This window comes from Watersipora subatra, chromosome 3 (genome assembly GCF_963576615.1).
Source record: "Watersipora subatra chromosome 3, tzWatSuba1.1, whole genome shotgun sequence".
Lineage (NCBI taxonomy): Eukaryota > Metazoa > Bryozoa > Gymnolaemata > Cheilostomatida > Watersiporidae > Watersipora > Watersipora subatra.
In genome coordinates this window covers 42,518,466-42,545,142 of record NC_088710.1, presented here as the reverse complement: position 1 = coordinate 42,545,142, position 26,677 = coordinate 42,518,466, and the positions used below count along the sequence as shown (strand labels likewise).

General features: G+C 34.5%; 1 protein-coding gene across 1 annotated transcript; it reads right to left on the bottom strand.

Annotated features, from left to right (window-relative positions):
• Positions 1-1,040: 1,040 nt before the first annotated feature.
• Positions 1,041-24,946, bottom strand: LOC137391981 (acetylcholine receptor subunit beta-like 1). Its single transcript, XM_068078563.1, has 7 exons — positions 24,803-24,946; positions 12,641-12,783; positions 11,285-11,329; positions 8,328-8,437; positions 5,855-5,968; positions 5,023-5,797; positions 1,041-1,536 (listed from the first exon to the last, which is right to left on the bottom strand). Exons 1-7 carry the CDS (start codon positions 24,861-24,863, stop codon positions 1,366-1,368), a joined length of 1,419 nt encoding a protein of 472 aa, XP_067934664.1. The 5' UTR covers positions 24,864-24,946; the 3' UTR covers positions 1,041-1,365.
• Between the last annotated feature and the right edge of the window lie 1,731 nt (positions 24,947-26,677).

Here is a 26,677-nt window from a genome sequence, read left to right as displayed (position 1 = left end):
TATGGTTTATGTTTTTGTAACAACGCATATACATGCATATCCTGTTGGAAATTTCTCTTAAAAATCCTCATTTTTGTTAATCTGTCTTATAATATTTAGAGAACAATGCACCGCACTAGTAATTATTTTGTTCCTACGTGTGTTGCTCCAAAAGCACGCTTCTCCAACTTGTTGCAGTTAAAATATTCACCTACGCTTTAGAGCAAAATGCTGGAGCATCTCATTTAACAAATGACAATGAATAAAAAAAATTGAAGTAGGTTATAAAAGGTTTGTAAAATGATTTTTAAGGATTATAAATAAAGTTTACTATAAGGAGAAGCGTGCCTACCCATCCGTCTATCCACAGCTGAGTTCACAGTTGAGAAAATAGATTGCATCATATAGGGTTCGAACTTGCACCTCCAGCTGGTGGACCAACACTCTAACAACTGTGCCACTCAACAACCTACTTGAATATTTGTATGAATGTTTATTACACCTGATGAGTTCCCATTACACACTAGTCTGCCAGGGTGCAAGTGCTTATAAATGTTTTACATGTAAATTTAATATTTCAAATTTACATAGGATTGACTCCAATAGAGCATATTTTTGTAGCTGTCTTCCCTGATTGAGGTTTGGGGTAACTGAAATGTTAGCAGCAAAGGTCAAGGATGGTATGGAGCAACCAATGTGTCTGAATAAAAAGCTGCATGCCAAATATTCAACATAAAATAGGGTTTCAAATATTTTCTTCAATTTGGAAAGAGTTGGAAGGTAAAACTTTTTTGTAAACTTGAGACCACTATTAAACTAGTTTCTATAAGGCTTTGGTTCCATTCAAATTTAATGACTTTGAAGAATAGCTCACGTTGCAGTACATTGGCAAGAAATATATATAATTGACAGTATATTTGTTGATCCTAGGGTTGCTCGAACACTACATAACGAGAGAACACAACTCTTTAATAAATATATTCATATATTTTGTTCCTTATGCAATGTATGGCTACTAGTAAAAAAGAGAACATTAAAGTTTAGAAAGATGTCAGCATTTTATGTCAGAACAGATGCAAATAGATCATTTATAGCGGATAGTCCGATGAACTTGTGGTCTATTTGCCATCATCGATAACGAAATTATGTTTTAAAATTAGTGTTTTTACTAATTTCAACAAATTAGCCACAATTACAACCGTCCATATTATGCTTATACACAATTATCAAAATAAAGTGACTGAAACAGCAAATAATCTGCTCAAATTAGGCACCAATCTCAAAAAATCGGGGAACACACAGTAACAGTATAATATATAATATAATATGTATATACAATATTGATCAATTAGGTGAATTTGTGTTGATCATAAAACAACAGTCATTCTAGCTAGATTGGTTCATCAGCTCATCAATTATGGCTTTTTGATCAACATGTTCAAAGATGTTCGGGGCATTCACAATAATGCTAATAGTGCCCGCAATGGTGATAATGAGGAAGATGTATAGTAGAAACCTATCTATAACTCCAGCTATGTATCTCCAATCATTGCAGATCTACAATCAAATACAGAGAAATGGAAAAAAAACTGGTTGATAACAGCTTCACATGAAGGATTATCTTCACATGAAGAATTATCTTTACATGAGGAATTATGTTTACATGAGCGATTATCTTTACATGAGAGATCTACACACAAAAAACTATGCTGATTGATCATATTTTGTACAACCAGTAAAAATTTTTGTGAAACGACAGACTGCTGCGACATTTGGCAAAGACACAAGTACTATATTCACAGGCTCATAAAAATGGGGGCCTCATTATTTAAAACCGCATCAAGCAACGTCAGCGTAGATCATACCAGAGTTAGCATACCACTTTCAAAGGTGGCTGACTTGTGGCATCTTATAATTAACCCTTATTGGTTAATCACACCTACAGTCACAAGACAGATGAAACTATTGATATGAACACGCAAAATAAGAGTAAATGTTAGTATACAACAATATTAATGTTAGACAATAGTCTAACATGTGTTTAACATGCTAGACAAACATCTATTGTCTAACGTGTTTAACGATAGTCTAAACACAGTCGATAGTCATGTGTTTTTAATGAAATAAGAAAACCTTCAGTTTATATTCTGCAAGCACTAGCGTCACAATAGAGCTTCAACATTATTGTAGGAGTGCTTAGTTACAAGTATTCTGCAATAGGCAGGTCCTTCACGCCATGACCTCTAACTGCTTGAATTAGATATTTTATCAAAGACCGGTGCGTCATTTGCCATTTGCGATTTGCCAGTGCAAAAGTTATATTCTTTATTTTCTTTTTGAAGTGCCTATTTATTCATTTCTTTCCAATTCTTATCTAGACATTCTCATCAATCAATCAATCAATCAATCTGAATCAATTTAAATTTCTATCATTCTCTTACTCACTACTACTCTGAAATATACTCACATCTGTTCATAAACACAGGACATAGACGCAGTAGTTAATACGTGGATTATGATTATGATTTCGAGGGCGTTAACGGACAGGGGTAAGTATATTTCAGAGTAGTAGTGAGTAGGAGAATGATCAAAACTTAACTTGATTCAGATGGATTGATGAGAATGTCTAGAGAAGAATTAGAAAAAAATGAATGAATAGGCACTTCAAAAGGAAAATAAAGAATAATTTATAACGTTTTCACTGGCAAATCGCAAATGGCAAATGGCAAATAGCGCACCTGTCTTTGATAATATTTCATGAGTTTTCTTGGGAGGGTACTGAGGTGGTTTCTCGTTTTCTTTCAGGTTGCCTCTCTTGGCACAGAATCAATTTGAGACCAGATTCTTTTCCTTACATCCGGTAAAGACTGAAACTACTGACCCGCCTTTTGGCAGGTTAGAGTGCTGACTCTTACATCATGGCTGCCTCCTTATTGTCCAATATCAGTTCAAAAAGGCAGAGCGGAGGTGATCAAGGATGATAATCTACTTAGAAGCAGTTTCAGACTAATCTGAATGTATTGACCTTCTGGTGGTCTTCTCTGCACTAGCATCACACACACGCAAACAAAGATATCCATTCGTTCATTAATAACCTGTGGCGCAAGCAACTTCTTGACTAAATTTAACAGCATTTTTAAAATTGAGAGTTGTCCACCTTTATTGACAATAAGTTAATTTTATTTTTTATGGAGCTAGATCGATCATTCTTGTTGTTTTAAGTCGTCCCCAACAGCTCAGAGTCTTGAGAGCTAGTAATGGTTGCAGGCAGATGAATAAAGGTAAATTACTTTACCATTTGATGGTATCAGCTAAGCTCTTATTATTGTAAGGACGGCCAAATACTTCTCACTGTCAACGTTTGCTCAGGTAATGTCACCTTATTAATGTTTGCATTGTATTACTATTAAATTGCCGCTTGCGGCAATGGAAGACGATGTGAACCAGTTTCAATGAATAGTCAAGTGCTTGGTCTTTAATGGTCTTTTGTTGCTTTAGGGGTAGTGTTATGCATTAGCCACAGCAATCTCATAAAACAACACTAAAAAAGTTATCCTCAATAATAGCTTCTTACAAATAACAAATACTATCAACTAATATTAAAGGGTGAACACAGGAAAACAGTTAAACCAGATTATCTATGTACTCAATATAGCTGTTTTGTCGGCGCTAACTTATCCGGAGCTGCGTTTCATTACATAGCTACGTTTCATGCAGCAAATATGTTATTTTGCAAGTAAATCAGCAAATTATTCTTCAGTCAAGTAGTTTTTGTAGTTAAGAATTTGGAGTTCTTCATTTGAGTTGAGAGAAAACCGTTCAAAGATATTACCAAATTATTAAAACATTTAAACTTCTTTCTGATTGTGTCATGGTATAACAACGACATACTAACAAAATGATAGCTTTAGAAAATTGCGAGAATAGTGAAAAGGTACTGCTAGGTTAGTTTTGATGTAAAGCCACGTTTGTGCTATGCTAAACGAGCGAATGCCCGGAGCTCACCATCATTTCGTTTGCCTAAACAGTTTATAGCTGTAGCGAAACAAGGTCTGGAGTTTTTGTATTGTCAAGATTTATAACTATACAGAGAAAATCCCAATAACTGAGATTCTGTGCTGTAATATGTTTGCATTATGTTAATAATTTCAAATTTTTAAGCATGTTAACATAATTTAAAGTTAATATTTAAAAGAATTAAATTTAATAGTTACTAAAATTTATATTAATTGTAATAAAATTTGTAATTACAATAGAGTTGAAGGAATAATACGTTACCATGTTTTCATGTGCCAATGTGCTACCATATGTTAGCATAAATTAATGCATTAGAGTATATATAAATATGTTTACAAGTGTTAATAGATTTCCATTGGCCAACATATTAACAAATGTTAATATGCTGGTTTATATCAATAAGTTCATTCAAGGGAAGCATGGTATTTGTTAATATACTAAGAGATGAACATCTCCACTGCTACGCTAAATCAGATATGTCTATGGCTATGGCTATGCTGCCTGATGCCAGATAGAAATCAGGCAGCAGCATGTATGATTACTAGCAGGAGTAACTGCTGCTGACCTTTAACGCTCTCAATACACAACTGTGATTGCCAAGTGCTGCTACCAAAGACTGATTCGCTAAATGCTGGTCAACAAGTTGAAAGTTTATTCAATATTTGGCGCCATATATTTCCATTTTTGACCAGTTTGTGTTTTTATTTAAGGAATTTATCCGGACTGTTAGTAAATTTAATGACTGATATTCTCAGAGACACTTTTACTGATAATATGTTCTCACATTCTGTTATATTTGCTCATTTGAATCACGAAGGTGAAAGTTTTTATTTTTACCTGTAGATTTCAAAGTTTGATAGATTTTCATATTGTCACGAATTTTATAGTTTTGTCGGAATTTTTGAAGAATGCAAAAGTTTTTATCTCAGTCTGTTGATATTATTGTATTCACTTGAAGTTGACCTTTTCTGTATGGCTTCAATCAGACAGTTTGGAGTTATCCTATATCGCTTAATTATCACTCACCTCATCATAGTCATCGACTCTTTTTAAGTGTTCTGTGATGAATTCTATCGCCTCAATTGCCTTGGCAGCTTTGATGGAAACTGGAAGTGTTTCTTTTGTAGTTGCAGAACGGAAAGTATGGTTGCTCTCGGCGTCGCTTATTTTAAACTCGTTCATCTCAATGCCGGTCGTTGCGCCATTCGCTTTTGGTCGAGTTGAGCTCGCTTCCTTCATCGCAAGCTTTCGTTCTTTCCATCGCAAATATTTCTCTTCGTGCTCTGGTCGTTTCATAAACAGTATGATGGGTAACCATTGGAGGAAGATAATTCGAATCCAGCGTGGCATTTTATAAGTCCGAGGAGATCGAAAGTTGATATTAATTATAGCAACAGAAACAACGACTGTCACTATATTCATGATAAAAGTAAAAAACAAGTATTTTGATATCAGCGGCATTGTCACTGATGTAGGCGGTAAACTCTTTGATACAAGCAGCAAGAACACCACTAACGCAAGAAGAATGGAAATACATAAGGTCACCTTCTCTTGCGCGTCGGCAGGTAGATAGAATGTGAGCACGCTAAGAAAGGATATTAATACGCAAGGTGTTAACAAATTAACTGTATAAAACAGAGTCTTTCGGCGTAAGACTATATCATATTGAATTTCACTGTTTTTCTTTGTGGTTGACAGTGTTGCCGGACATTTCATCAAGTCCCAAGTGCCGCTGTAGACATAGTTGCTGACTTCGCAAGTAGCTTCCTCCGTGTCTAACTTTAGCTGAACTTGGCTCGCACTGAATGTCCATGATCCAAATATCATGCTGCACGTTTGCTCGTCAAACGGGAAGTACTCGACATCTATTGTACAAGAACTCTTATAGATGGAGGGAGGAATCCACATAATAGTGCCATTCGCTCCTATCACTGTATGACAGCAGAACGACTGCTCATATTTGCCGTCAGCACTGCAAACAGAAACAATGGCCAGGGGTAGACACGCGTATATATACGAGTGTAGAATTAATACTTTACTGTGCATAGATAAGTGCTTGTTTCAGTAAACATATCAGAATAAGATATTCTTAATAAAATGTCCTCATTGTCAGTATTATTGATTGTCAATAACACTTGACTGTGTAGATGAGCAAGTCATTGGTCTTTCATTACAGCTTTTTCTTCTTCTGCTTACAAAGAGATATCTGTGTCACACTTTTAACAACATGCCTTGCCAACAGCTTGACTTATCAAATCAACTTTTAGACTTTTTATTTCACTGGTGTGTATTCCAGAAAACATAAATTCTACCATTAAAATTGCATTCAGCAGACATTAGGATAAGCTGCACTGAGAACAACAGACTGAGATTAAAATTCAATGCTCAAGAAAAGTCACTGGAATGACATTCAGCCTTAAATGGCTCTCTGCAACTGGGCATGTTTCCAGTTGTCCAGTTCTCTCCCATTGGCCTCAGACATGTCCACCATGCTCTATCTTGGAAGGATTGATCACACTCAATGTAGCCAATACTAACTTTTCAATTTCGCCATCTGCATGAGCTCATTAACTTTTGTAGTTCATTTGGCTTCTGACTAACAAGCAATAGTTAACCATACATGGAGTCTGATTCACACAGAATTAAAACACAAGTGATGATTGAAGTCTGTGTGCAGTTTCTGATTTACACAAATGCTACATCTGTAGCGAGCGGAAGCACCACTCAAATCTGCGCAAGGTCTGGTAATACTGAAAAAATCTACAGAGTTGTTTCACTAAACCTCCCAAGGATTCAGGTGACTAGCTTGCATAGAATTGTGTGAATGGTTTATTTTTTGGGCAAGCAAGCCTTTTTAACCATATTATGGTGGCTTCACGAAGAGTGCGTGTTACTATTATGAGTCAAGTCACAACTATGCCAGATAAAAAGACCCTGATAGGTAGCATGTTTTAATCTAGGCTGTGAAATATCTGTAACCTAGCTTTATCTATGGTTAACCAGAATTGTAAACGCATTCTTCATGCAACTGGTACAACAATATAATAATATGTAGAGTAATGTAGTATATTATTGCGTACTATAACATAATTTAGTACAATATAATAAAGTATACCATAACATGATATGACAATATAATATAATAAACCAAGGAAATGAATACTCTCGTGAAATTGCCATGAATTCAAACTGCCACATTTTTCTAAAAACATTTTATTAGTTTTCGCTTCTTTCATTTTTCCACAGTTCACAACAACCAACCAATGACATAAAAATTCCCTGCGTAAGTATTACACCAAACATAGGCATGTAGTGCGGGATTCATCACAGAAGTCTAAGAGGTAGTCAGATATTATTCTATATGTGAGTGGAAGACCTTCCTAGACTCCAGTACTGGAAGTTACCAACAACCATGAGGGCGACTGATCAAATGCAGAAAGTTTTGACTGTTATTTAACACTTGGTTTAATTTGAGTGAAATAGCCATGAAAGAAATATAATTTTTGATAATGAAAATTTTAACGCACAAAGTTTGCAGTACTTTAGTGTAATTGAATTATTGTATTATTATTCATCTCTCAGCAGTTCACAGGTTTACATGTTGAGTTATTTATAGCTTTTCAATGGTTTGTGATAGAAACCAACTTTTGTCGTAGCAGAGTATATCAGTTCATAAATATGATATGAGTGAGATTTCAGCCTATTTTGTCACAGCACCATCTCTGGTATGAAACAATGGCGTGACATCTGAATTTTTATGAATGAAGCGTCATTGCAAGGCTACAAAAAGAAGCACCACGTCTTATCTAGTAATTAATTTTGTTTGCAGAGGATAAACTGAATAACTGGTTATAAAAATTGTTAAAAAAACTAAGCAAATAATTATACGTATTAATATTAACAAACAAGTACGTTCTACATGTACTTGCAAGCAATTGAAATAAATAAGGTGTTATTCTCATTTTATTGAGAGACTTGAACATGAGGTAATCGTTTTTACGTTGCCGTTTTTTATTTTTGTCTGATCAAAAGAACTTCAGCTACATCAACTGTCACAGATTGTCTTATTTGCAAAATTGAGACTATAGAGTATTTATCTGTAGCCAAAGATACTGCTATAAGAATGCACACTTGACCAACCAGTGTTCATAATGTCACAAAAAACAATTTTTTGTATTACTAATTAAACTCTGCCATCATGTTCCAGAATAAAATATTACTACAATAGAAAAGTTTCTACAGTTAAGTCAACTACTCATTTTGACTGAGATTTATAAAAATGTAACTCCTTTGTTTTGAAGTTTTTTTAAAACTCTGATTAAATGACTTACTTGTTTAAAAGGACTATATCTGGTTTCCATATTTGTGCACATGGTAGACGTATCTCTGTAATGCCTCCATACTCTTCTGGGTTCCACTTCAGCTGATAGTCTTTCCATCCCTAAATGTCAATCATATCAGGTAACTATAGGGAGTCGTGAAACAGATATGAGATTTATTTTAACAAATGTGGAAATTCAGTGAAAAGAACTCACATAGTTTCAAGGAATCATGAAAAGTTATTTGTAGCTTGTTGTAAACAATAATTTTAGTAATTTTTACACGTTATTGTATTCTGTATTACAATTAGTTATAGTAATGATATCACGTGTTACAAATGTACTATCGGAAAATGGAACTGCCTTCAGCCATTGATGGGTAATACTGGTATTGTACTTACTGTACTTACTGTACTTACCGGAAGCAGCATTATGCTATACAACCCATCAACTTATTAGTACACCGCCGGAGATTTTTAAGATTGAAAAAAGTTTTTTTATATTCAACCATGATTGGTCACAGGAAAATTATTTGGCCAGCCAATAATTTTCTAACACCGTCTATAACGTTTATTAAATTAACTGAAATAACGTTTATTTTAGTTTTAAATCCGTTTAACTTTGGTAAAGTTATTAATATAATTATTTTTTTTATTATTTGTTATGAATATTATTGATCTTATTATTATATGCTAGTACTCTGGCAGTCTAGTGTGCTGTAAGCAGGTCATCAGGCGTGCTGATAAAGCACAGAGAATAACTATGTGTACAATTATTTTGAAACTGCAGAAGGCAGTGGAGTAATGTGGGTGTTAGTGTTGGAATCTCATGCAATTCTAGATTTTTCCCAACTTCTAGCTACTGCTTTGGACAGACAGATGGACGGACAGATGGACATGGCTCTTACTATAGTAAATACTAGCTGAATACCCGGCATTACCAGAGTAACAAAAAGCCTTTGAACAGAAGATTTGTTTCTATTTAGCATATACAATGTTTACCTTTCTAATTTTCAAACTTCATATCGTGAGAAAAGTGTTTTGTGCAGTTCAAATAAATTTAAAAAAAAATAAAACAGCTGGAAAGGTGTATAAAAGTAAATGTGAAATAGTTAGCAAGTAATGGCTAAATAAAGTCTGATTTGCTATGATTATAATGAAAAGTAATTTCATAATGATACAAGTAATATGTAGTGAGAAAACAAAATAAAAATCATAAATATGTTGAATTAATAATAGCAATTAATACATAGAAGTGTGTGCATAAAAAAGGTTACTGCTGCAGCAGAAGCTCGTTGTATTCAAAGTTTTGATAGACGATACTGGTACCTTTCGATACCGGTACAAATGGAAAAATGAGATATTGGACTGTCTTTGTCACATGCTTTGTCTGACCAAACGGAGAGAAAATGTAGATGCAATTCCTACTCGAGGTACAACAACTCCTACTCGAGGTACAACAACTCCTACTCGAGGTACAACAACTCCTACTCGAGGTACAACAACTCCTACTCGAGGTACAACAACTCCTACTCGAGGTACAACAACTCCTACTCGAGGTACAACAACTCCTACTCGAGGTACAACAACTCCTACTCGAGGTACAACAACTCCTACTCGAGGTACAACAACTCCTACTCGAGGTACAACAACTCCTACTCGAGGTACAACAACTCCTACTCGAGGTACAACAACTCCTACTCGAGGTACAACAACTCCTACTCGAGGTACAACAACTCCTACTCGAGGTACAACAACTCCTACTCGAGGTACAACAACTCCTACTCGAGGTACAACAACTCCTACTCGAGGTACAACAACTCCTACTCGAGGTACAACAACTCCTACTCGAGGTACAACAACTCCTACTCGAGGTACAACAACTCCTACTCGAGGTACAACAACTCCTACTCGAGGTACAACAACTCCTACTCGAGGTACAACAACTCGTACTCAAGGTACAACAACTCCTACTCGAGGTACAACAACTCCTACTCGAGGTACAACAACTCCTACTCGAGGTACAACAACTCCTACTCGAGGTACAACAACTCGTACTCGAGGTACAACAACTCCTACTCGAGGTACAACAACTCCTACTCGAGGTACATTAACTCCTACTTAAGGTACAACAGTCCAGGTGTAAAAGTTTTAAATGTAATAGTTTTTAGCAATGGCCACGAGGAAGAATCCAAAGTTGGAGCTGATAATAAGGTATTTTAAATTGAAACGTCACATTTGAAAATTGCAAATTAAAACATCAATAATGAATTTTGAAACGGCTTTTAAAATTTTTTGAAAAGCAAAACAAACGTAAAAAGTAATATTAATTAATAACAAAAAGTGCATCTTCGTTTAGCGATAAAGATATCGAAGATAAATAGGTAAGAATGATAAGTACGGCTTAGCCTCGTGGTTCAATGTGTGCGTTTGCAAACTTACAGTTGCATTTGAACTTTGTGAGTTCAAATCCAGTACTTTAATACAGTAGGCTCCTAAAACTTTATCGCTTTAACTGGACAGGCAAATGAAAAACTTTATCACTATAACCGGACAGACAAATGAAAAACTTTATCACTATAACCGGACAGACAAATGACAAACTTTGAGATTCATATATACATATATATACATAGAAGACTGTATTTTATCATAATGCAAACGCTGACAGAATAAATTGTTAGTTAAAAAGAATAATATGTCATTCCTACTGCTCCTTTCACTGACATTAGTATTATTATGAATATCCAACTGAAGGAAGGGAACAGTTATGAGATTAGCAAGGCTGAAGAAACATATCTTTGCTTTATTAGTGTAAAAAGACAAAAATCAGTATAAATTATACATATTTTTGCTGCTATATTAATTTAAAAATAAATGCTCAACTAATTTAAACTGCTTTTTAAGTAGCTGTTTCCATCTTGTTTGGTCGACAGGAAGTTAAGCGAGTTCTATTGCTCTACTACTTACCATTCGTATCCAGTTGTTAGTCTTCATTACTTGTGTCCTCTCTTCCTGTATAATACAACAAGCTAACATGACTCAACTCTCAACTAGTGACTGAGAGAGGCTAGTGTGGAGACGCAATTGTGGGTAGAGAGGCCTAATAGTCAGTATCGAGCTGTAGAAGGTGGGTGACTGCTAAGCCCCAGCACTCGCTATGACTATTGGTAGTTAGTAGTGACTGAAAATAGCGAACATAGAGATTATTAACTCTCAATAACCGACAGTGGTTAGTAGCGACAGTCCCTACTTAGAAGTCTCCGCTATAAATCAGCAGTCTCAGTTAGTAATCTAACACTAATGTTTAGTAGTTGTTTCCCTTGCTAGCCCAACTAAGAATGTTAGAGACTGTTTAGCAGCATACAGTGGGATGGTCTGAAGGTCGTTTTTAAGTGACACAGAGTATACGTATTCAGACATTAAATCATCAGGGCCATAGTCAAACCTTCTAATGTGTCACTACTAAATTAGTGGCACTGACGTTCAGCAAAGGTCAGCGTGCTGCTGCTGGGGTGCCCGCTGAGGTCAATCAAGCTTGTCCATGTTTCTTCATATTTTTTACTCACTTGCTAATTTTGGAAATATCTTTGCAAGTGATATACATGCTTTTTAATAAAGTTATATATGTTTCATGTCAAAAATATATAGTTCAATAAGGTTGCTGGTTCAAGAACACTTTCCATAATGCGTTTTTATTTTCTTTAAACAAGCACCACAGTAATTTCGGCCTAACGCTTCTATAAACTCCTAAAAAAATCTCAAAAGCAAATTTAGTCACTGAGGCTAGAGCTCCAAGACCTTATGAGCTTAAGCTAACATGTTGATCATCTTGTTGAACCTACCAGAACCGCCAAGGCTGCTCAACTCAATACAAACACCGATCTGATCTCGATAGATTGAAATCAATCCAACATTTTATGAACTCATCGAATATTATTGCGTAGAAATTTTATACATTAGCAAACGATTACAAAATAGCACTATACTACAGCTGTACTATACTATACTACTGTACTATACTACTGTACTATACTATACTATACTATACTATACTATACTATACTATACTATACTATACTATACTATACTATACTATACTATACTATACTATACTATACTATACTATACTATACTATACTATACTATACTATACTATACTATACTATACTACTGTACTATACTATACTACTGTACTATACTATACTACTGTACTATATTATACTACTGTACTATACTGCTGTAAATATATAAAGACTGATAGAAAAGTGTCGGTATATTAGTTTTTCCTTCAATGTATTTATCTTGTTATCCCATTCTACTTACGACTGTAATAACTTGAAAAAGAGTGACTCCAAGGCTAACTTCTATAGGATCTGATATATTTTCTACGGGTCTAATCAATGGGTTGTAACCTGGCTTGTCAAACAGGTCCTGGACTAGCCTGTGTTCTGAGTCACTCCCCAAACCTAAAACAAAATCATGTCAAGATGACTATGTTTTGTCATAACTAGTAGAGAGTATGTTCTCTGAACGCTTGAGAAAGGCCGAAGGAAGACTTATATTGTCTCCCCAAAGTGGTAAGAAAGGTGGAAGGAAAGCTTATATTGTCTAGTCCTAGCAATAAGACATCATTTGATTTAAAAATAAACTAACTGTCACTCCAAGGTAAAACAATCAACTTTCAGGATACAAGCTTTTGCTAGTCTGTACATTGGTGCGATTTGCTTAGTTATTTAAGCTCTCGCTGACGATGAGCGAAAAATGCTGCTCCTTTTCAAGCCTATAGCACAATATTTTAAAGTGTTTTAAAACTGCAGGCTTTTTGTTCTGAACCTAGAGCGGAGGCTTTGTAAACTTTACGTAAAGGGTTGCGAAATAGCAAATCAAATCTCACAAAGCTAAGCCTTTTTAAACAGTAAAAAATCTGTTGATAATTTCTTCAGAAAAGGCAAAATAATAAGCCAGTCTATAGGTGAACTGTTGATGTCACTGGTGAATCTATACCTTTAGCGCTCCATTGCTTCCTGTACTCTTTCCAAGTACCTAGACTGGACATACCGCTGACCTTTGTAGTACCCAACAGCAAATATAAAATTGTTGCTAGCAGCATTCTATTCCCTTCACAGCATTTCCCTTGAATATGTCATGAACTAGTCAGTCCCCTGTTACTATCTCTGTAGATGTATATGTCGTTTGCGCGCTAACTAATGAGTCGACTCTCTGCTACGCTGTTCCTAGGAGTGTGTAACTTGACAAGAGCAGGTCTGAAGTCATGCTATAGCACTTCTTGTGATTGAATTCTTGATGTATGTGAATATCGACAATATGAAACTGTTTGTCTTAGCCACTTGTATCTTGTTGATGAGAGTATGCAAGCGATGCATGTATTGATCCACGCCGCATGCACGACCTTGGAAGACACTTTTTGTCATTCCAGGATTCTACAAGAAAGTAACTGCTAATACTAGTAGCATTAGCAGACCCCTGTGGCTACGTCATTGCTATCTGCAATTATTTTTTATTCATATTATGGTTGGTTAGCGTAGAATGCATAATCACAAGCACAAAAATCTGTGTTGTCAGCATCGCAAAAATCAAAGTTTTTTTTAATATGTCCACATGTATAATGCTTTTTTAATGCTTTATGCTCAGAATCTTCGTGTGACCTCTGCTCTACTTTGTTCCCAGGAAAAGATAAGTGAAAACAAAAAAAAGAGAGTAAACAGGAAGTGGGTTAAAGATAATAGCAAAAGTAATATTGAGTAATAACTGAAATGTGAAAATCGCTGAAGATGACAGAAAAATGAACGAGCCGTGAGAAGAAATTACAAATAGTATACTCTGTTTAAAATGCTTCGTATGGGCTCGGAAGTACTTCTACATGTACTCCGAATCGTAGAAACGCTAAAACCGAATGCATTCGATTCTATTTTGCTTCGCTAAATTTGTGTGAAGGTATTCTTTGTGAGAGTACATCAACATCGTAGAACATCATACTCGACCAAGCTCTCCCCAGTGAAAGTAAAAGATTTTCCACACACAACCATGCGGTCTCTGCTCCAAAATATTTCTTTCTGTTACTCACTACTGTTTCTGCTTGACTTCTTGCCTTTATGTCAACACTTACATTCCAACAAGGAATGGAATTCCGGGAAGGGTTGCTCGTACAAGTAGGACAAAATAATTACTTTTCAGTGCAACTAGATTCGAAAGTGAGTCTACTTTAGCAAGTTTAGTTTGGAGGGAAGCCCTGCGAATCTCGTAAAGATTTATAGAGTAATCAAAATCGTGGAAATGGTTGGGTGCAGCTCCAAACTCATTCGAAGCATAGAAATGCAGTACAATATTGGGTACAGAATCAGCCTTTGACTAAGGAATTAGACATGCGGGTCAGCAGCTTATGATAGATAGTATCAACTGTGTTCAAGGCTGGTTATCCAACTATAACATAAATTATCTTGAAGCTAAAACGTTGGTAAACAGGAAAACAATATTTCACTAAAATCACTAAAGTTGTCTCTCCTGTCACCCACTAAAATTTGTCTTTTGGAAATCCATATTTTCAAAACAACACAGGACAAGTTGCTTAGTGAATTTAGCAGTGCTAAAGATGCTTTCAATAGACAAGGGTAAAGCACCACCACTAAGATCATCTATACTCCTATTTAATTTACAAGAATTAATTAAATAGATTTATTATTTGGAATGTTAGAAAATGCGAGTAGTAAAGTGATAATTATTCTGCCTTGACTAGCGGATTGAATGTGTAAGAAAAAACAGTTGAAGGTGATTGTCAAAAATATAACTCGGTGCAACATACTTCAATAGAACACCCTTGCTGTGGGTTCTTTAACAGGAGAGTTGTCTCCCTCCTGTACACCATGAACTGGTATGGCTTGTCAGTAATATGTTGTCCTTTAGTTTAATAACGTAACGCTTTGCTCTTTCGCTGTCTCTCGTCATACTTTAAGATATTTAAATGCTCAGTTTGTTCTTTGGATGTCAGTCTTACAGATTTCTCTTACCTTGAGAATGATTACTTCAACAGCTGTTTGTTTTTCAACTTTATTTGTACCATTATATTGATGGTCATGTACCATATTATGAACAATACAGTCAAACCTCTACTTACGATCTTCTCGACATGGATTTTTTAACTTATAATTTTATTTATGATTGAATAATTTATTTGAAACTGGAAGTAGATTTAGCATACATTCCAAAAGACTAATAAAACGATAACATAAAAAATAATAAAGTACGCATGTGTTTTATTGTAATAAAGTTTCTTTGATTTTATTCTTGAAACATTTTAGATCCCCTCAAACATAAAGAAATTGCAGGTTTTAGAACAATAACGATACTTTCTGATAAAATCTATAAAAGGTTTTGTGTCAGTTTTTCTTTAGTTTAATTTTTTTCTTGAAATTCAACTTTTCATTTTTGGTTTTGTGCGAACTGGATTAAATGTATTTATTGTATTGCTATGAGCAAGAGCCACCGTAAGTTACTGGGGTGTATATTAAGTAAGATTTTAGAGAGTTTTGGAGTCGACATGAAATGGTTATTATCTACCGAAGACTCTGAAGTGAGTTAACATAATATGTAAAAGTCTAACTGTATTTGGTAACCGTATTTGGTATTGTCACTAATATTACAATATGAACTAATGGACTGCAAATACAGGAAAGGTTATCGAAGTGCCTATACCATTTAGACATAATAGATATACATGATATTTAGGAGATGAGCTACATGTGCTATTGGATATTTGCTGTATGAAATACTCAGATCGCATCTCTAATCTGACTGGCCATCTATTACATCCATTCCTGTTTCTCAGAAAGTCCTCTACACCATATATCAGACATCAACACTCTGCCAAGCTGCATTATAGGGCAACATTATCTAAAAATGAGCTTTTTTTCAGTTCGCATTATTTTTATTTACTCTTTATGATTTTATTCTCTTCGTTTCACGGCCGGAGTTTGCTTTGAACGGCCTTGAATGGCATTGAACGGCATTGAACGGCATTGAACGGCCTTGAACGGCGTTGAACGGCCTTGAACGGCGGTGATAAATTTGATACATTTTTATCTATTCAGATAAGTATGAGATTCACCACAAATGATCCCTGCCAAAAAGTAGACCTAATAAAAGGAAGCTTGCGTAAAATAGACAACAATCCAATATTTGTCAAGCTTGTCACCACATTCCAAGCAATCACGCGTTATATTGTCAATAATCTACACCCTTTATTCACGCTAGTCCTAGATTATAGACAACACACGCATCGGTTCGCCATTCATCCGAAACACCGACACATTTGCTTTTTGCCATTGAAGTTAGAATTATCTTGGCTGGCTGTTGTTGTAATCAATCATAAGTATCATTGTAAGGGGGACAAAATGGGGACCAAGGTATGAGCTGAAACAATTAGTTCTGTTTTATCAGTCTTCTGTAAGTTTCTTGGTTGTATAATACCAATCTCTTAAGTTATCCAAGAAGTAATTAAAAATTATTGCAGGAGCTGCTAGCAGGTATTGGCATCTTGAATTAGCATATTAACATATTAACATAACAATTTTTACTATAAAAAGAGCCGTGTCTGTTCAACTGTCTGAAATCATGGTTAGAGGCAAGCAAAAAAGATTGCTTTTAAATGGATTTGAACTCTTGACTCTTTGTCAAGGGAAACAACACATCAACTCACCACTTTCAGACAAGCAGGAAACATCACAAAATACTTATTCTTTGCATTTTATCAGCAGACCTTTAGTGTACTAATCTTTACTATAATAGGAGCCATATCTGTCTGTCTGTCCATATCTGTCTGTCCAAAGTCACGCTGAGAGCGCTAGGAATAAGGATTAGGGAAAAATCCCACCTCACCGGAATCCAACAAGGATATTAAGATTTGAAACCAAGTGTGTCATCAGTGCACCACTCGACCACCTTGCCCCATCTAGCAACAACTCTACACATATTATTACATATGGCGAACTCTCACGGACAAAACACAGAACAGTTACGGGATTGCGCATGGCTGCAGAAACATATTTTGCTTTATTAGTGTGAAAGGGCAAAAGTAAGCACAAATGGTTTTCGCTGTTATTGAGATGCATACATACACCCCGCTCACATATATTGATATGCTACCATTGCACACTGAAATTCTTGAGCAAGCACAAGACTGTTAGTGTGTAAAGATTTTATAACTTATGCTAAAAAATTGACATGTGTTAACCTATTAACATATCTCAATACTAACACTAGTACTTAATGCTTGATTGGCTCTCCTAAATGTATCTGCACACATCAACTAATGTCATGTTAACATGTTAACACTTGTCAGCATTTCTGAATATGTTAACGTATGTTAGTGTTGTAACTACATTCATTTGCACATGACAAGATATTCAACCGTATATAATATGTTTTTCATATATCGTGGTGTTTGTTTACATTAATATTGCTAATATGCTAATTTGTTAACATGGAGTGGGTTTGACAGTTAAGTTTAATATTGGTTAATACTTAATAAAGAAAAATACAAGGTTATGGCTCAATATTTATCTTTGAGAGTTAATCAATTTGAAACCATGATGTTTAAAGAGAAAAGAGGCAGTAAAGGGCTGTTTTTACCTAAAAACTCTTTTAAAAATTTTTAAAAGTTCATCCTTCACTTTGAATTTGTAAAAGTAATTTATGTTAGTTTGATTATAAGCCTGTTCTTTTATGTTAGTTGGTGCAGGACAGTAGAGAAACTGCTGCCACTCTCATGTGAACAAGACAGTAGAGGAACTGCTGCCACTCCTACATGAACAGGACAACAGAGAAACTGCTGCCACTCTCATGTGAACAAGACAGTAGAGGAACTGCTGCCACTCTCATGTGAACTGACGCTAGAAGCCAGCAATAGAAACCATTTAAATACCTAAAGATTTATGAAAGGAGCATTTTAAAGTCGAATTTTTTTTCAGCTTCCACAAGTTTAGGTTCAAGAGCTGAACTCATCAGTCGTGCTTTACGGGTCAATTTTTCTAGACCACTAGCCAACGGCAACACGGCAGCAGTGAATAATCAAACTACTTATTTTAAATAAAAACAAAAAAATGAATAAATTTTTCAATTCTGGTCCAGTTTAAGAGAAAAATTGGTTTTGTAGAGATTGCAGTTTTCAGTACTCTCTTGTTGGAAGGTCTGCCTCTGAACTTCGTCAAGTCACTTTGCTCTCAACTTATTTTTTATATTTTCTAGTCATAGATACCACAGACATAGATACCACAGACAAGACACTTTACAATGTTTTCTTTTAAAAGGCTAACTATGTTGACATATTTAGCCAACATGTGCTACTGTTTAGCGAGGGCTACTATTGGCTGTTGACATTAATTGCACAATAACTTAGCATGCTGATTTGCTATAAATGAGTGCATTCATTAAAAAGCTAATGACTTTTTCTGAAGAAAAATGCCTTATTGAGTTATGGACGAGGATTAGTTTTTTATCAAGAAAAATTACCTAGATTGTTAAAATAATGTTATATGCGGGATTTCTGTATGCAGCTATATTTAACGAGTTTTAACAAGTAATGAACTTTCTCATCCTGTTTGCCCTGAAGCCTATAGACAGCAATTAGTCTATTACATAACTATAATAACCTTTTTGACATAAGATAAAGCACTCCTGGTCTCTGACCTTTTGCTGCACTAGCATTGGCTGATGCTTAGCCTTCTGTCTCACATTCAGCTGGTACGCGGTATTATGCTAGTTTTGGGACTAACTAATTTGTATGGATTTTTGTAAACAATGCTTGTATGAAAGAGCATTGTAGAAGTTGCATCCGTAACTCTTTCAGCTTTGGAGTTTTTGAGCATTTTTGTCTAAACAGCATTTTATAACAACGAGTTCAAGCCCTGTATGGTGTAATCTTTAATCCAAACTTTCAACTGTTGCTTCAAACTGATGGACAGACAGGCAGACACAGTTTTTCTTATAGTAAAGAGTGTTTAATACTAAATAGAAATACTTCATTTCATGTTACGTTATATATATATATATATATATATATATATATATATATATATATATCTGAATCTAATTGAATTTATTGGCTTGAGCTCAGACAGAAATTGATTTTGTGTAAGTTTAACCAAGTTAACCTCACCTAACTCAAAACAGCAGAGACATCACAGTGAGAACTAATGCTTTTTGTCAGCAGACATCGCATGCTATTATTTAGTATGTTTTATATCTGTTTTGGGAGCTCTATTCGCTGGTAATTTTAAAGATAATTATGTTTGATGTCTTCAAGAAGAAATGTTAAACTTACAGATACTGGTGGTCCCATATTATAGGATTAACAACAGAAATATAACATAATATAAGGTGGTATACAGCAATACATTATAACACAAAACAATATAGTAGTATACTATAGTATATTATAATATATCACAACCAAACATAATATGGAACAATATAATAAAAAATCACACAACCTAATGTGATAAAATACAGTACAATAATATGCAAACTTATATAATTTGTTATAACAGAATATAATATACTATAATATGATAACTTATCATACAATATATAGTTTAATATAAACTGATGTATAATCAAATAAAATAATACAAAATCATATAATGTAATATGTACTAACATAATATAATGTAGTACAATGCATAATATAACATAAATAGTTTGTAATATGCAGAGTATTTTATGTCATCGCACCGTATTATATATTATTTTACTAGATTATGTTATACGCTATTGTATTATGTTATATTGAGCTATATTATACTTTACTCTGTCATGTGATGGTGCAATACTACACCTGAACCTTACTGCATGTGGTATTGAAATTGATTAGATGAAGATTTATTATTTCATATTATATAATAGTAAACTATACAGTGTTATATTATATAACATCTTATTATATAATAATGTATTTTATTATATGCATTATATTAAATTATTTAATATCATATTATAATAATTTATAAAGTACTACAACGATTATACTATATGCATTGTATTCTAATACGTGCTATCGTATTAATAGTTATTTTACTTTATTACTATATATTGTATTTTATATCAAATTAAATGATGTCGTGCTACTGATGTATATAAGATTACATAGTAATATATCATATTGAATTATATTATGTTACTAGATATTGTTATACTAAATACTGTTGATTAAGAGAAATTAATAACAGCTACCACGGCTTCGTCAGTTCTAGGAAAAAACAATTAAAACAGTTATTCAGCATTACCTTTATATAGGCCTACAAGTAGCTCAAATATTTTTGTAATAATAAAACTGTTGGGCTGAAAACATATTACATAAATTTAAATTCAGTGCTCAGACAGGCAGCAGCCATCCTCAATAGTAATGCTACCAGTTCGACGAGCTCATCAGGTGGTCGAAAAAATATAGATATTAACGATAGCGACGGATTCGTCGATAAAATACATCAAGTATGACCCAGAGTCATTATACATTCATCATAAGCAATTACCCAATTCATTCATAAATATTATGGTGACCTTAAAGATCTCAAAAAGTGCTTCAATTTTCAAGTTGTTTTTAAGGGACTTGCATGAATTTAACTTTGAGCCGAAGTATATATTAAATTCTTTATGTTTTGGGCTACGGACATTACAACAATTGTTTGTAAGAATCACACGTTGATCTTTGATCCGCAAGGCCTATAACATTGATCATCGATATGTCTTTTGTGGTCGAGAGTTGGTGCGTGTAAACACCATTCAGGTGAGTCAATTGTCCAACACTTCTAATACGCTGTATGCACGGCTGTGCAAATATACCAAAGAAAAACCTTCTATGGCTGAAGTGACATCATATGATCTTGTGAAAAGAATCAAGTTGTCTTGATAAATGAAACGTGAGAGCTCTCATTCTTCGGCGAGGCCAAGATGTTTGAGAGTCAGAAAGCTGCCGCTGCCAGATTGTTTGCTCAAGTAGCTGAGCTGTTTTCTTAGTTGAACTATCATGACTCATTGATGAATAAGAATCGACAGCATTCTGGGTATTTGATGTCGCGTTAGTAATTCTCTCAGCTGAGTGTGAATCCAGTAGGATCCTAGTTATTGCTAGACTTAACCTCTGTGCTCCACCTATTTACAGCCAAATTTTATTTTAACATGTCAAAGTGGTTTTGTTTGCATAGAATTCTTTATTACTCCTACCAAAAACACTTTGTTGACATCTGTTTGAAATTTTTATCAATGAGCAGGAGAACAGGAAGTAAGAACTTATTTTAGCAACTGGTTAACAGCAGTTGAAATGAAAATCAGCAGAAAGGCTGAGACAAAAGAGTGCAAGTTATATTAGAAATAAAGAACTTAAGGAATAAGGAAAGGTTGGAATATTTATGCTGTTCTTGACAGTAAATCAACAACTATGTGTTTTATGATACTTAATTACAAGTCTGCTCATATAGCAATGGCAACAGTTTTCCTGTCACAAATCAGTTTGGTTTTCTTTTTGTTCTGTTTACTAAAACCACATTAACTTTCCTTCTCGCACCACATAATTCTTCGATTATGAAACAAGGGTGTGAAAGAAAGGAAAAAGAGAAGCTAACTCACTTTTAGTCTGAGAAAAACCGGTATTTTATTAATGTTACTACATTCTAAATTGCGTCTATCGGCGGAAGATTTATAGCAAGGCTTTTATAGCAACCTGTTTTGTATTCATTGTATCAAGCTCAATTATTTATTCAATAATATAATAATAAGATTATATAACATACAATAATATACTCAGCATTCAATAATTTACTATTCTTACAAAAAATAAAGATCTTTATGATTTCCTAAGGGTTTCCTTGACATAATTATACAATAAAAATTTGTTATAAAAAATTCTCCGATAGTAAATTCCTATCATTAAAATTACACTATTAAAGCAGTTTGAGTAAGGAAGAGATAATAGACTCTTTTCAATTTGTAGAAGATTGGCATCAATAAATGCCGCTCACACACTCAACTAATCTTATTATGAATTGATAAAAAAGTCTTTTTAATTTTGACTTTAGTCTTGATAGAGATGAGTTGCTCAACTATGTATTTGCTTTTAAGGCAGAGGAAACTTACTGAAAGAATTGCAAAAATGGACTAAAGCATCTATAATAGTTATAGTCTAGTTCATTTCTTGAAACTAGTGACCAGTAACAGTAGGTATGTCTGCGCTACCTCCCTTTATGAAATACTTCTCATTGCTTAGAGCAATTACCCGCCCTGGCAGCTAGACACAAATATCAGGGCTACTCAACCGCTTGCTGCTTAGTCCATGCTTAGTCGCTGCCTAGTCGCTGCCCAGCTTAGAGCACTACTTTAATTAAAGGTCAACCTTCACATCTTCATATATTACCTTGTCATTACAAGTGCAAAGATGCACAGGTATTTCACAAATGCTTTGCTGCCGATATTCAGCACCAATCAGCTGTTTCTCAAGCACCAGCCTTGTGTTGTCACAATTTCTAGCAAGTTGGCTTGTATTTGTGTATATTTATTTATACTATTGTTACAACGCAGCTAATTTTTGAAGGTCTGTTTTTGAGACTGCATTAGTGATTTAACCCATATATTAGTGATTTAACCCATATATCAGTGATTTAACCCATATAGTTAAAGTTACACAAAAACTTGGCCATTCTTGCAAAAAGACTGAAATCAGGATATATTAAATAAGCTGAACAAATGTGTTTGGAAAGTTGGTAATCTAATAGTATTGACTTGAAGGTTGTAGTAACAGAAAGTTCATAAACTGAAACATATGATGGTAGATGTAGCGTTCTGATGTCATAAAATAAAAAAACGATGTTTGTCATACGAGTATGTTTCTCATTTATCATTTACGAGCATATTTATTTTATATTTATTTATATTTTATTTGGCAGTCATATTTAACAAGTTGGCTGCAAACAAGTGCTGAACAAAATAATTCTTGTAAACTCTTTGGTTAAATTGTCTAGCTTTAGATGTATGTATGGCAGCAGTGTTTGCTTTTAAAGCTTGCGATTCAATTGTCTTTGTACATCAGTCAAAGGTTCATGCAGCCAATGGGGAGAGTCATGTGTCCAAATAATAAAAGCTAAAAGTTGTGGATTTTCTATAAATGATCATTCTGAAAACTCATTAAGTTATGTGTAAAGCTCACCCAGAAACACTTCTGTGTAAGTAACAGTACGTTAAACTAAAAAACTTAGGTTTTCATCAAACAAAAATATTTAAAACTGTGAAAAGGTCGGCAACATAAACTTTGTTGATTTTTTCCTTTTTTACAACATGAGAGATGAAAAGATTGAGTTTATAGAGAAATGCATATTTAGAGTAACTTGGTAATGGTGAATAAAGTGGAAAAAAGACAAAAAAGACTTCAAGTCAGCAAGTATTACCAGGTAACGCTTAAGGCCAGAGGACATCACTAAATGCAGCTCACACACTCAACTAATCTTACTATGAATTGATAGAAAAGTCTTTTTAATCTCGACTTTAATCTTGATAGAGATAAGTTGCTCAACTATGCGTTTGCTTTCAAAGCAGAGGAAACTTACAGGAAACTTACAGGAAATGAAAATCACTCTTTGCGAATGAGTGGTTGACATTCCATACAATAAAGCAATAGAGGTACACAAAAGATATTTCAGGTAACAGATGCTAGTAGATTATTTTGTTTTAGCTGGTGTACTCTATAAATGGTTCACATTTACATCTCTTGAATATAAAGATTCCTTGAATGTAAGTATTTTACAAGATTTTGTTGTAACATTTGTGTAGCTTCTGGTGATTGCTGAACACTCTCTTCACAGTCTCTTCAAAGATACTATATGATAGGAATGATAATTATATCACATCTGGTATAATTATTGTTGCACTCCACTTCTCAGCGTATGAACATATTAGCTAAGCGATTTGGTTTTGACTCTGATTAGATGCCCGTCAGTAAATTCTACCTTGTCTCCCCTGCTAGAATTTAGCATTTGCGGAGCTTTATGGGAATATTTTGTATAAATTGACAGCTGACGTTGCGGGTCACTGCAAGGTCACTGCAAGTCACTGCTATTTGTCAGGATACTTTGTGTTACGCATGCTTCCTTTTGTCGTATCCAAGATTTTTAAAGTTTCTTGTCTAATCTGACTGCATTAAAAATAGTAAACAAAAAACTGGAAAAATTGGTAAAGTGGTAAAATTATAAATTTTATTTTGATGCTTTAAAAAAGCTTTATGCATTTGCGTTTTCAAACAATACTTTTTAGTTTTGTGAGTGCAGTTGATTTAACATAGTTCACTCTACATGATGTCTTTTAAAATGGTTTCAGCTCAGCATTTTACTCACTTTAATTTAAGAAGATTATATCACGGATCATGTCAAGTTATGCACTTACAGCATAGTATACTTACATCTGCGAAAGAATAATTTAGGTATAACTTACTTTGTCCTAGCAGCAAAGTTAGCCCCAGTATCATAGATCTAGGCACTGCTAAAATAGTCATTTTTTCTGCCAATTCTTAACTGGCTCTTTTAAACGTGTTTCCATCAGCACAAATAGCCTTTTTGAAAGTCTGTCAAATATCCACAAATCGTCTGCTTTCTTTTCACTGTCGATACAGTTTCAGTACCGATGTCTGTGTGACACAAGCAACTACAATCATTATTATGGTTGACTGTAATCCTTCACAACGAAAACGGTAAGAGCCTGAGCCGTTCTTTAGTCTTCGACAGCGTGAGGGCATAATAGCCAATGTTAGCTAGCCAATCAGATCATCTTGTTTTGTTAGCTGATCTGTGAGCTTAAGAAACTTGCATTGTGTTAATTGCGGTGGCATTTAGGCGATTAGGGGCTACTCGAGTCTATTACTGTTACCTAAACACTAGCGGTTATCAGCTTTCTTTCGTTCTCTCGCTCACCCCTGCTGTAATTACAGATCGATAGACTACCTTAGTCTTTCTCCAGTCACATCAGTGCATAAATGACACACATCTGACAGGTCTTAATGACGGTGCGTCCTTTGAGTAATTCCTCCATTTCTCAATTGTTCATCCATCAGTACTGATGAGCAAATTTACTTACGATTTATTTTCATAGTGAATGGTTTGATTTCGAAAGCAAATAGAGCTTTTATAAGCTAATATAGAATAAGCAAGATGAACGAGAATACGGCCATTGTTTATTTTGATTAACTTTATGTTCAGATGTCAACAACTTTGCATAATCAAGTGAATGCATGTGCTCTCACGCCTCTAGAATGGCGTTGTAACAAAATTATGCAAACTTTGAAAGTATTTAGTAAATAATAATTGTACAGACTACTTGTACTTCCATTGTCTATATTATGCTTGATTAGACCTATATATTTGTATATATGCAGCGTATTTGTATATATTTGTATATATGCAACATATTTGTCAATATTTTGTATATTTAAGCTAAAAAAATTCTATGAAAGACAATATAAGGGTATTAACAACTAGACGTATGCTTCCTATTTACTTATGACTGCCGATTTAGTCATCAATGCCAAATTGTATTATCACAACTAATTGTATTGTCACAACCCATTGTATTGTCACAACTCATTGTATTGTCACAAATCATAGTATTGCCATGTTTTCTTACTCATGCTCTAAGAAATCTTCAAATCTTCAAACATAGCTCAGTATCAAGCATGCGGTAGTAATAAACTGTTACAAAAGCCTTGGTAAACACTAACTACTAATAAGCCTATTTCCTGTCTGAATAAAAACTAACCACTCTTTCTTCATCACAATAATATTAGTGACAATGACAGCATTAGCAAATATATATGCAATAGTTCATGCAGCAAAATGAATAATAGGCCTACATTAATTAATAGTTACATCTTTACTAAAATGAGAGCCGTGCCTGTCTGTTCATCCGTCCGTCTGTTCAAAGCCACAGTTGGAGATTAGAAACAAAAAAGATGGTTCAGAATTCAAATCCTTGCCTTCCAAAGCCTTGCAACACAGCACCACCATGCAACACAGCACTATACCGCCTTTGCTAACACAGCACACTAACACCTTGCAACACAGTACACTACCACCTTGCAACACAGTACACTATCACCTTGCAACACAGCGGACTACCACCTTGCAAAACAGCACACTACCACCTTGCAACATAGCACACTACCACCTTGCAACACAGTACACTACCATCTTGCAACACAGAACACTACCATCTAAAAACACAGTACACTACCACCTTGCAAAAAAGTATACTACCACCTTGCAACACAGTATACTACCACCTTGATACACAGTACACTACCACCTTGCAACACGG